Source organism: Anopheles stephensi, chromosome 3 (assembly GCF_013141755.1).
Source record: "Anopheles stephensi strain Indian chromosome 3, UCI_ANSTEP_V1.0, whole genome shotgun sequence".
Classification (NCBI taxonomy): domain Eukaryota; kingdom Metazoa; phylum Arthropoda; class Insecta; order Diptera; family Culicidae; genus Anopheles; species Anopheles stephensi.
The window spans coordinates 34,090,319-34,107,169 of NC_050203.1; the positions used below are offsets into that span (position 1 = coordinate 34,090,319).

At 47.5% G+C, this 16,851-nt stretch overlaps 2 protein-coding genes across 12 annotated transcripts in view; both read left to right on the top strand.

Moving 5' to 3' along the window:
- Nucleotides 1-12,562, top strand: part of LOC118509635 (mitogen-activated protein kinase kinase kinase 12) — a 33,110-nt gene extending 20,548 nt beyond the window's left edge. For all 6 annotated transcript variants that reach the window (XM_036050534.1, XM_036050535.1, XM_036050537.1 and 3 more), the window contains 5 exons: nucleotides 2,165-2,740; nucleotides 4,261-4,455; nucleotides 5,791-6,456; nucleotides 6,530-7,999; nucleotides 9,535-12,562. In XM_036050534.1, coding sequence (XP_035906427.1) covers nucleotides 2,165-2,740; nucleotides 4,261-4,455; nucleotides 5,791-6,456; nucleotides 6,530-7,999; nucleotides 9,535-10,027 — 3,400 coding nt within the window. In that variant the 3' untranslated portion in view covers nucleotides 10,028-12,562. The remainder of the gene's footprint in view (nucleotides 1-2,164; nucleotides 2,741-4,260; nucleotides 4,456-5,790; nucleotides 6,457-6,529; nucleotides 8,000-9,534) is intronic.
- Nucleotides 12,563-12,941: 379 nt separating this feature from the next.
- Nucleotides 12,942-16,353, top strand: LOC118509690 (ADP-ribosylation factor GTPase-activating protein 1). 6 transcript variants are annotated; one of them, XM_036050746.1, is made up of 7 exons: nucleotides 12,942-13,363; nucleotides 13,430-13,555; nucleotides 13,619-14,211; nucleotides 14,282-14,396; nucleotides 14,468-14,578; nucleotides 14,850-14,909; nucleotides 15,075-16,351. In XM_036050746.1, exons 2-7 carry the CDS (start codon nucleotides 13,496-13,498, stop codon nucleotides 15,666-15,668), a joined length of 1,533 nt encoding a protein of 510 aa, XP_035906639.1. In that variant the 5' UTR covers nucleotides 12,942-13,363; nucleotides 13,430-13,495; the 3' UTR covers nucleotides 15,669-16,351. The 6 variants fall into 6 exon arrangements, 5 of the variants coding, with proteins under 5 accessions (XP_035906639.1, XP_035906641.1, XP_035906640.1 ...); XM_036050748.1 differs by having other exon boundaries at nucleotides 12,951-13,363; nucleotides 14,468-14,545; XR_004905918.1 differs by having other exon boundaries at nucleotides 12,952-13,555; nucleotides 15,075-16,012; nucleotides 16,120-16,353.
- The last annotated feature ends 498 nt before the right edge of the window (nucleotides 16,354-16,851 follow it).

The following is a 16,851-nucleotide window of genomic DNA, read 5'->3' on the forward strand; positions in this document are numbered from 1 at the left end:
TTTTGGCGTATAAATAATCGCTTTTATCCTCAAATTCGTGACGACTTCCCTATTTGCTCCCCTATTTTGAACCAATTTCGTTTCTATGTATTAAGGGATGGAAATGTATCTTTGGGGTTAGTTTTATTGGAGCAGGTTGTTGTGACAACCACCTGCAGCATTATTTTTTCTTTTCAGACAGTGGATGATTAAACTGGCTCGTCCGAAAGCGTTCAACGTCGTATTTGATTGAATTTTAAAAATCCTACCTATTCGCTTCACACTGGCTCACAATGAGATTCATTCAAGAACGTGTGCGAGTGTGTGTTGATTGTAGCTTGTTTTGCGATACGAAATAGATGACGGTGGCATTCGAAAAGAAAAACGCTATCGATATACGCGGCTGACCTACACTCACAGTCACGCCGACAACCTGTGCCTTGCTGACGCGCGTTGGTTGTTGCTGTTGCGGCAAACAACCGACCGACCCACCAAACCGAGCACGGCAAATGGCAACTATGGACGGGGCTGATAAGATAAAGCCAACATCATCAGCGCCCGGTACACGTCGTTGAAGAGTGTATGTATGCGAGCTTCTTTGCGAGTGATGCGAATCGATGCGGATATTTACCGATGGGTCGATCGAGTGATGAACGGGGAACTCTTTGTGTGTGTGTGTGTGTGTGTGTGTGTGTGTGTGTGTGTGTGTGTGTGTGTGTGTGTGTGTGTGTGTGTGTGTGTGTGTGTGTTTTTCCTGTACGCCCGATATAATTTAGATGAGGTTGACATTACGAAGGGCTTTGAATTCCCAAACTAGATAAGCAATGGCTTATACAAAATGGCTAGAAGGTATTATAGGCTGCGCCTTATTGACTCCGTCACGTCTAATTCTTACCTTGAACGACACAAACGGTCATCTGTTTCGCATCTTACTAGCCCAATCTCCGGGCCGTTAGATACGGGAGGAAGGCCGTACAAGATTGTGGTTCAGGGTTGTTTACTGGTTTTTCTGGATACTGGCACTGACTCTATTCGGGGGTAACGTCTATTTATAGCGCTCGTCACACGTTTTTTTCCGGTACTCCGGTGGCCTTCTCCAGCTCTGAGTGAGTTGCCTGGAGAGTTGCCACCGAAGGTTAGTGGTGGTGGTGATAAGATTTTTATTGCTGTCCGTGTCCCCGAGCCATACAAGGAAGTGAGTATATGTACGGCAAAGAATGTCTCACTTGGTCTATCCGTCAGCCGTCACGAGCATGTGCCGGGATGCCGACAGTGTTACGATAGTGATTGTATGGGGTGAGAAAAAACGCATTACTGAAAGGGTAATGATTATTTGCAGGTTTTTTTGTTCAAAAGACACATCTTGAACAGGAACAGAACGTTGTCGAGATGATGTTTCGTTGAATTGCATCATAAATATTCTCCACAACTAGTTAATGTAGCTGTACCTAATAACCTTCTCTAGTTGTCTTATGGTCTAATAAGCAAAGCTGCCCAATAGTACCTGTCACGATGACGTCTATATAGCCCACTTATAGTTCTATTACTCCCATACGACATACGACCCCTGAGACATGCACTCTGTCCTATACGGATGAAGTTCTTTTAACGGAGTTCGAAAGGAAAATGTTCAGAAGGTTTTTAGGCCAGTCTGTGAGCTGCACTATGAACGTACCATTGTAGATCGAATCAAAATCTTGGGTTGATCAAGTCATTAAAATGACACCGGACGATCGAGCCTTCCGTGATGTAAAGTCCTCGAATGCCTAAAGCCCCTTGGAGGTCGTTCTCATGGCAAAAGAAGACTATGTAGGCTAACATTGAGATGATGTGATGACGTTGAAGTATTCGTCGGAGAGGTCGAGATATTGGGTTGGCTGAGGACGACGGCGCTAGATTGTGAGAGGCATCGAGTTTTCTTACGTTAATCTGATTTACATCTTTATTCTGGCATTTATCTGGCATATTGCTGGAAAATGTTCTGCTTAAATTGTCTCTTGAATTCAGTGTGTTCGCGGGTGAATCCAGAGCTCTATCAGATCTTGAACAACTAGACTTCAAATGAATTTCTCTCTCTAAAGAGTTTGAAATGCAATTTTAAGTGTTTTAGAAACTAACTTCTACCACCTGCTATTACTAATATGTTTCTAATTGTTTCTGTATTCGCTCTCTCTCTCTCTTGTAGCATGAAGTCCATCCTGGAGGAGGTGAACCAGCTGGAACTGAACAACGAGCATCAGCAACCGGCACCACCGTACCCGCAGGTCATCTTTGGCAACGAGTACCATCACCATCAGCCGTCGGGCAACACCGTCGACGGGCCGGACTATATGCACCATCCGCACCATCACCACCACCTGCACCCGGCGATGTGTGCGAACGGGTGGGCCATGGGTATGGTGCCGGCCGACGGTCCCGGTCTCGGGCCGGTCGGTGTCGGTATCGGCGGTGTCGGTGTCGGCATGTCCAACAAGCCCGCCACATCCGGCTGGATGGATGGGCTGTTCGGTTGCATGCGACCGGTACTGTCGCTGATCGGCAAAAGCCACATCATGGAGATGAAGAGCAAACAGACTGAGGATTGGGAGATTCCGTACGAAACGATCACGGACATGGTGTGGCTGGGCAGCGGTGCGCAGGGTGCCGTGTTCTGTGGCAAGCTGCGCAACGAGCTGGTGGCGGTGAAGAAGGTGCACGAGCTCAAGGAGACGGACATCAGGCATCTGCGCAAGCTGGATCACGAGAACATCGTCAAATTCAAGTGAGTGTGGAATGTGGACGCAGGTCGTGAGACGACGTACCGTCACGTGCGCTGGCTGTGCGAATCGGTAGCGGGAAGTTAGTGTGCAAGTTCCGGTCGCCAACCAGGAGCCAGGTCTTGCGCTAGGTCAAAGCTATTTATAGCCGGCCTTCTGTCGCCTCCATGTTTTGCGGGCCGTTTTTGTTGTCGTTGTTGTTGTAAAACACACTTTTGTTCTACAATCCTATCGCTGGTTCTTTGGATGGGTCGAGAACGATGCGCTATTATGGAACCCTTCAGTGAACGGCGTGGTTTGATGAATTCAGATGGCGTCTGTTATGGTCGGCTTCAACACAACATAGCATCTATTTTGTTACCTTTTCACCTCGTTTTAATTTTTACTGGAAATATTTTTTTTCTCTGGATTTATTCATCGTAGAAATGTGCTGAAGGGGTCAACTACAGTATAAACATTTTTCTAGTGAATTTTAATTGGAAAATGTAACAATATTTTCAATCTATATGCTAATGAATTAACAATTTTTTTACCTCCAATCGTTCTGTATGGCAGTTGGGCGATTCTGGATAAATTTTAGCAACATCAACTCAGTGGATGGTGGATCAGGTTTAAATGGCATACCTTATAAGCAATTTTAGGTCAAATTGATTAACAACAACACAGAAGAAACACAGATTTTTTTCGCCAGATTCCTTTCATATTTATCAACCTTTTTTTACGTTTTTTTATGTTGGTTTTTTTGCTCTAAAACTAGTAAAAAAATTATTTACATTTAAAACCACATTTTAAAATGAAGGGAGGCTCGATGGGAAATGCCACAGCGGCACCAGTCTTCACACGGCAGGAACGGGGATCAAATCCCATCTGGGCCGTTTTCCCATAGTGAGGGCTGACTATCCAACTATGCGGTATATTAATACCGACTTTCTCAGATAAATTGTTTCACTCAAAATACGTTGCAGAAGCTTTTAAAAGCGTAATTCATCGTAGTTTAATTGATCCAAAGCCTACGCGATGTTGTGCGGTCAGCTTTTACGTGTCTCTGTATGATAAAACAATGAAAATAAGCGCTCTAGAACAAATCGTCTTTAGATTAGATTAGAGCTTATTTTAGATAGGATTTAAAGTAGAAGGGATATGTAAACTGGTAGAATGTTTGATTAAGAATATCTAATAGGAATGGATTTACAATCTTTTTATTATAAATCAATTCCCACATCGTGTCCCATGTGGATGTTTACACCGTTGCCCCTTGAAGGGTTAAGCAAAAGCTGACCGAATAGCTGCATAATTTATGGAACCCGTGTGGAACTATCGTACCTCGCGTGACCTACCACTCCATCCGATGCACCTGCCTGACCATCTTCACTTTATCCTAGTTCTGAAACGCCAACTTCCGGTTGGAAAAACAAAACCCCACATGCTCCCCACCGGTACCACATTACTTATTCTATTTCTGTTCTATTTTCTTGCTCACTTGCCATTCCGTCCTGCCCTGCCCGCTGGATCCGCTGACCGACAGAGGAGTGTGCACCCAGGCGCCAGCGTTCTGCATCATCATGGAGTACTGCCCGCATGGTTCGCTGCACAAGAAGCTGAAGGACAGTGGCGGGATCATATCGCCCCAGCAGCTCGTGTCCTGGTCGCAGCAGATCGCACTCGGCATGCAGTACCTGCACACGCACAAGATCATCCACCGTGATCTGAAAAGTCCCAAGTAAGTAACATGGCCACCGCCACGTGTTTCACGCGCCGGATGGTAGTAGTTTAAGACTTTCCAAATGAAGTTCCAACCCGACCTGAAGGTCTCACTCGTCGGTAGGCGCTTCGTTTTGAAAGTTTGGTTCCATTCACCAATAGCAAACACACACATACACACACACACCCAGTGATACCATTTTTAAAGGCGGCGATGTCTTAATTAGCTTGTCTTTGTTGTTTTACAAATCCGTGCCGTTGTTAGTGTCGGACAGCACAGCAAACAACCCGGAATTAAGCTGCGCGAGGGCAGAGAGTGTGCAATTTTATGGGCTTTTCGGTTAAAGTTTTCGCCATCACCCCTTGTTGGCGATGCTGTTTTGTCGGTAAAAAGCGAGGAAAAACTTAATGAAAGTACAAGCTTTCATTTCGCGCGCCCTCCCCGGGTTGGAGATTTTCCCTCGCAACGTTAAGTTCACCCGGCAAGATACGAGGTGGGATTGTTTGATGAAGGTTTATAGGGTTGAAATTGCGTACAAAAAAAAACTGGAGATGTTTAAATATCTTTTCGTAGAATGTCTAGGACCTAAAAGTTAGTCCAATCTTCTCGGGTGGACTTCACCATATTCTCCAAAAAATATTTTTGCTTTAATAACCACAAAAACCCCGAAACATAAACGACTAAGTTAACCTTTCCGAATCGGTAACCTTCACCACCGGACCGGTATCCGCTAGTAGTGGCACCACGAGCCCAATCTCCAATCGTGCGTCGTACGTGCTATGACGTCTTCCAAGGCCGCATCCATTCGAAAAAATAAATGTATTGGTATGTTTGTGTGTGTGTATGTTGGGAAAATCCAAAAATTGATCCACCCGGAACTATGAAACTCCCGGCATGTTTTTTCTCTTCAACCCCCCTCCAAAAGACCCGGCAACTTGGGTCACCGGCCATCCTTGTACCGCATGATGCGTGGTAGTAGACAGTACGCAGGGAGTAATAGAGAGAGAGAGCTTCTTTACTGCTTTCGTAATGGAAAAGGGAAACGCATGCGTATGGAAAGCTCGCTGGAAAGCACACGAGGCACACCATCATCGCGTGCTGGTGGCGAAGAAAGGGAAACCAACCAATACCAGGAGGATAAAGCTTCTCCAGTTGGTCCAGTTTCCAGCGCGTTCCTTGCGTGTAGTATCGTAAGGATGACGTCATGAACATGCGTCTTTCAGTGGGGTGGGATGTTCTTATGCAATGCCACTTCCAGCATAGTGACGTAATAGCGGAACGGTTCCTTGGCACTGTGATTCATTTATTAATTTCATCTATTTTTGTGCTGTTTTTTTTTTTTCTCCACCACAGCATTCTGATCGGCGAAAAGGATGTGATTAAAATCAGCGACTTTGGTACGTCGCGCGAATGGAACGAGATCAGCACGAAGATGAGCTTTGCCGGTACGGTGGCGTGGATGGCACCGGAAGTGATCTGCAATCTGCCCTGCAACGAGAAGGTCGACATCTGGTCGTACGGTGTCGTGCTGTGGGAGCTGCTCACCGGCGAGGTCCCGTACAAGAACGTTGACTCGTCGCAAATCATCTACGGTGTCGGTAGCAACTCGCTCTGCCTGCCGATACCGGAGTCGTGCCCGGAGGGTTTCAAGCTGCTGATCAAGCAGTGCTGGAGCACGAAGCCCCGGAACCGACCGTCGTTCAAGATCATCCTGACGCATCTGGACATTGCCGGCCGGGAGTTGCTGGCGGCGTGCGAGAAGGAACAATACGAGGCGTACTATCGGTCGCAGCAATCGTGGCGCGAGGAGATCCGCAGCCACATGCAGGAGATAACGAGCAACCGGATGAACATCCAGAAAGTGGAGCAGGATCTGATACAGAAGCGGAAGGACGAGTGGAAGCACGCGCAGCACGTACGGATGACGTACGAGCGGAAGCTGGAGCGCACGAACATGATCTGCCGGCAGCTGTCCACGTACATTGCGCAGCTCGAGCAGAAGGAGCAGGAAATTATGAAGTAAGTAGCGCTGTACTAATAGTGCAATAAGATCGGTTTCTTATACCTGGTACCTTACTTTATTCGATTTCAGACGGGAAAAGCAGCTTGCACCTCAGCAAAGAAAATGTGGCTTCCTGAAACGCGGCGCGGCGGACAAATCAAATCGCAAACGACCGTTCAGCTTTCCTTCGATGGCAACGACTCTGCCCGGGTACGGTGATTCCACCACGCCCAGTCCAACGGCGACCGGTGCAACACCGGCCAAAGCAACACTGTACGCCGAACTGAACCCTACCGGCCATCAGGGTGCCCGGTCCGTGGTGGTGACAGCAGGCCCCCCGCCACACTACAGTACACTGGCGCCACTCGCGCAGGCCTCTGCTCCTGCGGCAACTGCCACCACCAATGCGGACGCGTCGACGGTGGCCGTTGTCGCTTCGCCGATGGCTCCCACGACAACGTCTTCCGGGAGGGTGAAAAAGCTACGCCATCGCCGGGTTGGCTCGGGTACGATCAACTGCAGTCCGAAGTGTAGTCCGTGCCGTGATCGGCGTGTGCAGAGCGAACCGGAAACGCGCCAAGTGAAGCTGGTGGACACGGAAACGCAAACCGAACCGATGGACATTAGTGAGCCGGATGTGAGCCCGAGCCCGAATGCGGCCACCAAACGCATGTCGGCCAGTTTGCGCGAAGAAGCGGAGAAGGAGGAGGAGGAGGAGGAGGAGAAGGCAGACAGTGAGGTGATTGAGGAAGCGTTGCGACGGCTGAGCGTGAATGAGCGGCTCGCCGGCGAACGGACGGCGGGAACGGATGTGCGTGCCAGTGCGTACCGGTGCAGCAGCAAGCCACAGTCGGAAGACGACGGGGAAGTGCCTGAGGATGAGGAGAACGGCAATTCGATCTCGATCTCGACGATGACGAACAGCCGGAGCAGTGACATGATGACGACGAGCGGTGGCGGAGTTCCGGTGGCGGGCGAACCAAACTATCGGTACCTGCGGCGGCAGCAGAGCACACAGCACCACCAGGAAGACCTGCAGGAGGAGGAGGCCGATGGCGATGTGGAGGAGTACGACGACGAGCGGGAAGATTCGAGCCCCGACCCGATCATGGACGCGATGAACCGTAACGAGCGGTTCGATCGGGTGTGCAGCGATGACGACAAGATCGATACGCTCGATCGGAAGGTGAACATTATCTCGGAGAAGCTGCAGCAGAGTGCCGCGTACGGGAATCTCCTGAACGACAACAACGTCACCGTGTACCGGGCCGGCCTGAAGCAACCGGGCCACGGTGGAAAGACGATCCTGCTGAAGCATCCCGGCGCTGGGAGCAACCTCAAGCCGGCCGGTGCTGCCGGCGCCGGCATCGGTGTGTACATGTACAGTGGTCCGCATGCCGGCGGGCTAGTAACGGCGCCACCGGGCGGCAGTGTCGCGGAGGCGAAGATGCTCGGTGAGATCACGGTGGTGGACCACGAGCCCCGGGAAGATGAAAGCTGGACCGACGAGGAGGGCGAAGAACCGGACCAGAACACGTACTATGTGCTGCGTCGCAAGAGGTAAGTGTGTGTGCGTGTGCGTTGTTGGTTTGGTTGAATTCCGGGTGACTCACCGACGCGATAAGAGAAGGCTAGATGGGGTGATATGATCATGATTCGCCCCCTCTGGACGTTTCTCTAACAATGGATGGTCCAGCTTGCGAAAAAGAAGGCGAAAAAATGGTGCGATTAGATATTTTTACTTGTTTTAAAAGGAATGGTGGCCGGGTGGTGTTTTGTTATCAAACTTTTGCGGCATGTGATGATGACTACGTGTGGGCAATCCCGTGCCTTGTAGAAATGCTATTTTGGTGCGATATGGTGCGATTGCGAGGCAGAATGGAGACGAACTCCTCGTGCTTGCTTGAGTTGTTTTTAAGGGTTCAGGGTATAAGTAGGTGAAGATTTTTTGCTTTTAATGCTTCATATACGTAAACAAGCTGCAATTCGGCAGGAAAATGATGATTTAATTTTATTATTGCTAAAACTACAAGTGCGAATGTATAAAACAGGGGTTTAAAATTCGAAAACTGAGTATACCAAGCCAATAGGGCCGGGTGAAAGTAAACTACAGCCTTTTAGTACAACTTTTAGTACAGATGAACTCTTCAATATGGAATGTTGGTCATTTATGTTTTGTACAAGTTTTGTTCAATTCAGGGTGATGTTCTGTAATTAAATGTAGTTAAATCTAGATGATCCATCATATTTCTATTTCTTGTTCTTGGGCACTATAACCTTCGGAGGTTTTGGATCTTAAGCAGCCAATTACAGCACACTAAAGCACACTAATCTAATACACCTTTTGCAGTAGATAAGCAGCGTCATAGTCGTTCGACTCTTAACCGGGCCTTAAGCAGCTTTCGTATATCGAGCTGTTGAAGAAAGTTTTTATGAGCTATTTATTTTCATGCAAGGCATCTACAATACGGCATCGGACCGTAATACTTAATAAATAAACAAATATTTTCATGCATATATCGATAGGAACATCAATTATCACGCAGTCGTCTTCGTTCTTAAATATTTCACGCAAAATTTAAGTACGCTTGATATAAAATTTTCCCGATTTTTTTACACACTTTCAACACATCTTTCCACACAATGTTTTTCGCAATGTCCTATTGACATAATCCTGTAAACAAACAACTTGAAGGGCCATCTTTCACTCTTAAATGGGCATAAAGTTCCAATGAAGTACCGTATGCTTCTTAATAAGCTGCATAGTTCGGATGAACACTATGCATGGTTTATAAATAAGCCTCATAGTTCCATCGAGTTCCAAGTGCAAGTAGAAAAGCTTCATAGTTCCATCAAGTTTCACGGTCTTTTTAACTTGCCTCAAAGTTCAGCGGTGGTACGTTTTTTCTTTACGCATTGAGGGCTGCAGCACGATAGTTCGATTTCATTATTTTTGGCTATTTGGGTCTTGACTTCATTTTACCCGTTACTGGTTAGCATGCTGTCTGTTTGGACGAGCAAGAAACAAATTGAAATTATAATTAAGGAGAACAAATGATATTAATTTACTTTTCATTTCCCCTCCCCTCTCGCAGCGTTGGCCGTCTTCCAATAAAGCGTGGCCGGCGGATGAAGCATTCGGTCGGTTCGGGCCCATCGGTATCTCCCGGACATCATCTCCATTCGATCGTCGGTAGCGGCACCGTCGCCAACGACCATCTGGTGATCGTGCACCGCAAGCTTCACTCGAACGTGACCATCTCGGACGAGGAAAACACGTCCGAGTACAGTCACGCACCGTCCAGCCAACGATCGACGCTCGAATCCAATCCGGATCTACCATCGGTCGTGATGATGAAATCCGGTCGACGAATGGATCGAATCGTGCAGCAGCAACCGATGCACAAGAGCACCACATCCGCAAAGGACACGGACGATGATGACGTCGAGGACGACGATGACGACGATGGCAACGTGCCGGATAGTGATCTCGAGCTGCAGGACTCTAGCGACAGTAGCTCGGACGAGGTGGAACGAGTCGACCGGCGGCCGCCGGTAGCGGATGTCGTCAACGGAAATCGGGTGTAACCGGGGAGGTAGTGTGTCGTCCCGCCCATCGAAACCACTGATGCCATGTTGTGGAGGAGTGCAGGAGAGCGTGTATGAGATTATGAATGGTGGTGCCGTGTCTGCCGTTCTCTACATTTTTGTAACATTTTTTCTTTTGGCACGTTGTCCACAACACGCGCCCATTACGTAGTACATTTAGGTAGTGTCCAGTTATGTTTTCATTTGCTCGTATTCTGTTACCGATTCCGTTCCGTCCCCGTGCTGTTTTTGTTTGCGAGATTTTTTTTTTCGTTTTGCAGCGGGCTTGCTGAAAGCGGCTACCTCCATCTGTAGACACGGGTAGAAGGTATGATCTTTAAGCTATTACAAACAAAAAAAAAAACAATCCAGTCCAGTCGCGAGAGAGAGAAAAAAAATCGAAAGGATATTATACTTAGTGTTAAGAGAGGTACGCTCCGGAAGTGGCGTATGCGTGTAAACGTGCGTATTTGTGAACGAGAGAGACTGAATCGATCGATAGAGCTCTGCTATATGTTTTGTGTTTATGATGTGTGCTTAATGCTGGTGTGGAACTATTTATTCGGAACTCACTTCCGCGCAAAAATCATTCCCCGGGCATGCGTTTAGTAAGTAGTAGTACAACTGCACACCCGGAATACGACGGACAGATACTGAACGAAGGAGAGAAAAGAAATGGAATTTCCAACACGTTTTCCCCCGCTCGTAGTGGTGTACAAATAATGGTGGCCTATACAAAACGGACGAAATCTGTCGTATTTAGTTGTTAGCTGTTAGAATACACTGGTAGGATAAGAGAAAAAGGCTGCCTGGCTCGGGTGAAGTTACGTCGCCTAAACTCAGGTCAGCAAAACTTAGGCCAACGTGCTTAAGACTTGTTCAATTGTACATGTTTGTAATTCAATTTTTCCTTCGATCGATGCCGTTACAACTTCGATTTGGTTCAGTTTTGGTTTGGTTTTTGTTAGTTCCTGCTTTGTGTTGTGCTTTTTTTGTTTTGTGTGCGCTCCTCTCCGGGGCCTTGTATTTACTCATTACTTGATAGTCTCAATTCGGTTTATTGTACGTGTGTTTGTATACGCTTGTGTTTCTTATTTTACACTTATGATATGTACCATATTTATTTGCGGCATTCCTATCGCAAACGGAAGGCAATGAGCGACAAGAGGAAGAACACACACAAAAGAAATTTACAAAAATAATGTGCAATTTTTGGATTACAAAAGGCCCAGGAAAGACACGTGTCTGTACTCTCTAGCTTTCTATCTTTCTGCAAACATTCCAACTATTTATAGCTCATAGTGCAGTTGATAACGTAAAACAACTATCCTTGACTATCGTTGCGCATGTATAATGATGTAAAGTAAATAAAAGAAAGCAATCAAATATTCAGAGGGAAACTATAAACGAAAAAACACGCCTCAGAAGGATGAAAGTGAAGAAACGGTTTAAAACATAAAAAAAGACGGCAAATGGACGTTCAATTCAATGTTCGCTTCGCACGTGTTTGATGTCCTTGCCGGATTCGCGATAATGCTGTTGCCATTTGCCTTAACTGTGGCTAGCCCGCAACTTTCAACTGCAGCATTATTAACGTTAAGAAAACTGTGTGCTCCGTTTGTTTGCATGTAGAAGCAGCAGCAGCACCCTACAACAAACTCATTGGTACCTGGCTAGAGCGTTCATTCAGCACCGATCGGAAAACAGTGGAAATAGAAAGCCACACGAAAGCTTTGCACCACGTTTGCAGCTGCAAGAGATATTATTTTTGATGCATTTTACTCTCCATACATGTGACCCGCGCCGTTCGCCACAGCAGCTGTAGGACGGACGGTCGCCGAGTAGTTCAACCAGCAAGCAAGCAAAAGTTTTAAATTTGCAATCGGTGTAAAATGCAGGAAATATATGGACAACTGTAGCGTGTGTTACGCACGCAAGCTTGTACGACAACAATGTTAGGCCTTTTTTCAGCCCGCCGAAGAGAGAAAAACACGAATACTGCTGATAGCACAGGTTCGGACAAGAGATTAGTTTATTTTTGCAACGACAGCAAACAGCGTAATCGTATCGTGTTAGTGGTCTAACGTATGGAAGAAAAAACACACAAATACAAACTCCAATTAAGCGATAAGATTCCCAGCAGTTAACCAGCTGTTTAATCTATGATAATCGTTGTTCAAAATTAAATATTCACTATGCAAACTGGTAGTAGCTCCAGCACCAGTCACGCTTCAATATAGAGTCAAACACAAAACAGGACAACATAGAAAAGGGGAATAAGTTACAGGAATATGCAGGACGCAAAACAAAACAGCCTATAGGAATGGTTTAGTGAACCGTGGCTTGGAAGAAGCAGATAAACCTCGTGTAATAAATCCACTATTATTAGTAACGATACTTAAAACCAGACTCGTCGGGAAGGTGGGCGGTATGGGATGCCAATAGAGAGCAAAGTTTGGTGACCGAATGTTCAAAGCGGAGGATTGCGAAAGCGAAGATTGTCGCGCGAAATAAAGAAACATAAGAAAAGGTAAATTGTGTTGTAGAAAACCCTGGATGGGATTTAGTATGAGAAATACTCACTAACAAAACTCAAATGTAAAACCATGAGCACGTGGTTCGCTTTTGGAATGGAGAACCCTGCTTGTACTAAAAATCATTTTCCCAAAGCACAGTGGGAAGTTTCTTCGCCCAATTAGTTTTTTTTCCAAAATAAGGCTATAATGCAACATTCCTTGTATCATACTGCCTTATAATAAAGAAAAAAGCGATCTAATTTTTTTTCCAACCATTACAGTTCGAAAAATCCACTAAATTACCATTATTTACATGAAAACATATTTTCTCCTCCAGCCTCGCTCGAGTGCCCGTTTACACGACCCGCCTCCAGTGCTCGAACCACTTTGACACGTCGTTTGACGTTTCGGTGTGTTCGTGTTCCAAGCAAGCTCCGTCCGTCGTGTTGTTGTGTGCGTAGAGGAAAATTGATTTTTTTTTCCTCCGTGCCACAAAACAATCTGTGCGGTCGCGAAAACGTTAATGTACCATATTTTAGGAAAAATCCCTTCCCGCCTAGCATGACCGCGAACGGAAAAAGTGCTTTCGCAGGCGTTCGGTGAAGAAGCGTGCGTGCGTGCTTGCTTGGGAGCTTGTGGCCGTGTTTGTTGGTGTGCAGCAGCCGTGGTGAAAGTGTTCGCTGGCGTGAAGATCCCACCTCGCAAAACTCCCGTGGGTAACGAACGGCAGCATCTTCGTTCAACCGCAACTTCCTGCCTGCCTGCCTGCCTGCCTTGGTGCTGGTCCGCGGTGGTTCTTCGCTGGCCAGAAGATCGAGTGGTGATTGTGATTGGGACTGTGTTGTTTTGAGTGTTCTGTTGGGAGCTGTTTTTTTTTTTTTTGCAGCACCGTGTTGTGTGGTGCAACGTGTACAAGTGTGGCAGAGCTCCCGTTTAGATACCCTCCTTCACCATGGCAAGTCCACGTACACGTCGCGTTCTGAGCGAGCTGAAACCATCGGACGGAAACAATGTAAGTCGCGCATTATCTGGTGACAATCGCGCCATTAATCCACGGATTCGTCTTTCTCTTTAGAAATGCTTCGAATGTGGTACCCACAACCCGCAATGGGTGTCCGTGACGTACGGCATCTGGATCTGTCTGGAGTGTTCCGGCAAGCACCGTGGCCTTGGCGTGCATCTGTCCTTCGTGCGGTCCGTCTCGATGGACAAGTGGAAAGACGTCGAGCTGGAAAAGATGAAGGTCGGTGGCAATCGGAAGGCGCGCGAGTTTCTCGAAGCGCAGGACGATTGGGACGAAACGATGCCCATCCAGCGGAAGTACAACACACGTGCGGCCGCCCTTTACCGGGACCGTATCAGCACACTGGCCCAGGGACAGCAGTGGGACGAGTCGAGTGCGCTGGCTCGCGTGAAAGGTTCGGGCTATGCGGGCACGGGTAGTAGCAGTAGTGGTGGCGGAGGAGGAAGCGGCGGTGGTTCGACCGGTTCGATGACACATTCCAGAAGCAGCGGATCGATGGGAGGCGGAGGCGGAGGATACCAGAACGGGGGCGATACGTACTATCAGGATGGGGGCAGCTATCAGCAGTACCAGACGCCAGAGTTTAAAGCGCAAAAGGAAGATTTCTTTAGCCGCAAGCAGGAGGAAAATGCGTCCCGACCTGAGTAAGTGTGCAGAAGTGTGGGAGATTGGTGGACGAAAAAGTACACTGTCTCGATTTCGATCATTTTCCAGAAACTTGCCACCGAACCAGGGCGGAAAGTATGCCGGCTTCGGTTACACGATGGATCCACCACCAAGAAGTCAATCTCACGAGCTATTCGATACGGTGCAATCGTCGCTTGCTACGGTAATGGGGTTTTCGGCCTCCTGCTCATGGCATGCTAATGTATCATGTTCTCTCTATTCTTCCGTTGCTAGGGCTGGAATGTGTTCTCCAAGGTGGCAAATGTGGCGAAGGAGAATGCGCTCAAGTACGGGAGTATGGCATCACAAAAGGTAGTTGAAGTTTCTAGCACCGTTTCCGAGAAGGTAGTTGTCGCACCTAGTTTTTTGTTTCCGTTTGTTCTTGCTATTTCGTTGTCGGAACTTATTTTCTCTTATTTTGGATTTGTTTCTTTCTTATCCCTGTTTTCTTTTTGTTTTTTTTTTGTTGTGAATTTGTGTTTTTTTTTTCTTCTTTCCACCGCCATATGCACCTACATTCTCACGATCGAATCTATGTGCGCCTGTGTCCTTTGCGGCATCCACCACCATCCGTTCATTTGTGTTTGTGTTCGTCTATTGGTGTTTACTGCGCTAGGTTAAGGAAGGTTCGCTGTTGGAGGGAGTCGGCTCGCAAGTGTCAAACCTGGCGACGAAGGTTCGTATATGGTTACGTTACTAGGGACAGGTACAATTATGCTCCCCGTTCTTATGTGTGCTTCTTAACCCACTCACCACTCTGATTCCTTCCATCTCTTCAAGTTAGAGCGGTATGAAAGCTTGGTCGGACACTAAATGTCTTAATCCTTTCCCCCTGTTGTAGGTTACCGAGGTGGGACGCAAAGGATGGGGAGGGTTCGGTGCACCGGGCGGCAGTTACAGCACCCCGTCCGGTAGCAATGACCAGTACAGCAACATTTCGCCGGAAAGTGGCGTCAGCAGTCCGATAAATGGGCGACAGGGTGGCGGTGGGTACCAGCAGCGTGGCTCCACCGGTTCTGGCCGCCGGGATGAATCCTGGTCCAACAACGGTTGGTCGAACGATAACAACTCGAACAGCTTGCCACAATCGTACCAGAACGGTGACAACGATGATGACGGCTGGACCGGGTTTGAATCGTACTCGGGGCCAACGTCCGGCAATCGGCCTAGCGCGTCGTCCGAGTTGATGGGCAGCGTGAGCGATATGCGGAACGATAATTTCGACCGCCAAACAAAATCCGGCGGATCGCGGCGCGCGAGCAATGGGACGAGCAAGCAGTCGACCAAATCGCCACCTTCCAGCATCGATCAGGACTTTGCTGCCCTTGATATTAAAAGCAACCGGGCTCCGAAAAGTGCCGGCAGCACCACCACCTCTTCCAAGAAGGCAAACAACAACCCGGAGGACGATCTGTGGAACATGCTAAACAATTAGGCGCACGGTCTGCGCATCCCACAACACATCCAGGGTGGGGTCAGGAGTTGACGGTGTATTTTAACGAATCGAACCACTACTATGAAACATTTGCCAGATATGACTTACTGCGCGGAGGGGAGGGGTACTGTGCTCCCCTGCCTCGTCTTCTTCTAATGTACCGCGCATGCAATGTGAATGTGTAATCATCCAATGTATTATAAGAGGTTCAAAACCGGCCAGCAACGGGCTATATCCTGGGTAAGGGAAAACCGCTCCCATGCAGATCTGGAGACAATTATATTAATGGTTAATGGAAGAACACGGTCCCGGAGTGAGACAGCGAGGAGCAAGCAGTAACACAGGTAATGGGAGAGAGAGACAGAGAGAGAGAGAAAGAGATATACATATAATATGAACGAGACGAGAAAAGTAGTGGAATATATCTATATACACATATTCTATATTGTAGTAAAAATCCTGTGAGACGTTCGTCGTCGGAGTTACGTCGACGGTGCTGATCGTTTTCGGTTCCCCCCTTCCCAAACCACTTATTCCACTGTCTCCCGTATGAAGAAAAGAGAGAGCAAAAAAAAAAGATCCTTCTCCTTTAGCAAAATGACCTATGATAACGAAAATGAGAAAAGAGCTGAAAGCATCCTACGCGACACAGATAATAAAAGTGGTCCTAATTGTAATCGCAATACTGCAAACGCACTCAAATGAAAAACAAAAATGGGGAAAAAAACATCCGAAGAATGAATCGTGAGGCTTGTGAGACTCCTGACTTGGAGAGCAATCTTGTTTCTTGAGTTGGACTACCCTCGAGGAAGTGTTTTGCATCAATCAAACTTATCACCACGCGAACTACAGGCCAGGCTCCAGCAACTTCAGAACAGTCATCGTCCTTTTGGGCACAAATGGCCGACCTCAGAAGTTTGCAGAAGTATAGCAGAAGTGACTCGAAGGTGTAATTTTCTGGGATTATCATCTATATAAGTCAATCCAGATCCTGAGGCTCTTCGACATGGCAGCAGAACCTTACCAACGGCTCGAGCAGGCGGCACTAATCCTTGGGTCGGAAACCCAACCACCAGAGGACTGACGAAGCTGGAACTGTATAAAAGGGTAACTCCAGTACTCACAAATGTCTCTGAGACATGAACACTGTCCAAAACTGAAGAAACCGTCTTAGTCGCGATCG

Bases quoted from the DNA above. Each gene is read 5' to 3' on its own strand.
- LOC118509690 (XM_036050746.1), top strand. From the start codon at position 13,496: ATGGCAAGTCCACGTACACGTCGCGTTCTGAGCGAGCTGAAACCATCG. The intron at 14,212-14,281 runs GTAAGTGTGCAG...ATCATTTTCCAG, and splicing joins GAAAATGCGTCCCGACCTGA to AAACTTGCCACCGAACCAGG. The intron at 14,579-14,849 runs GTAGTTGTCGCA...TTACTGCGCTAG, and splicing joins CTAGCACCGTTTCCGAGAAG to GTTAAGGAAGGTTCGCTGTT.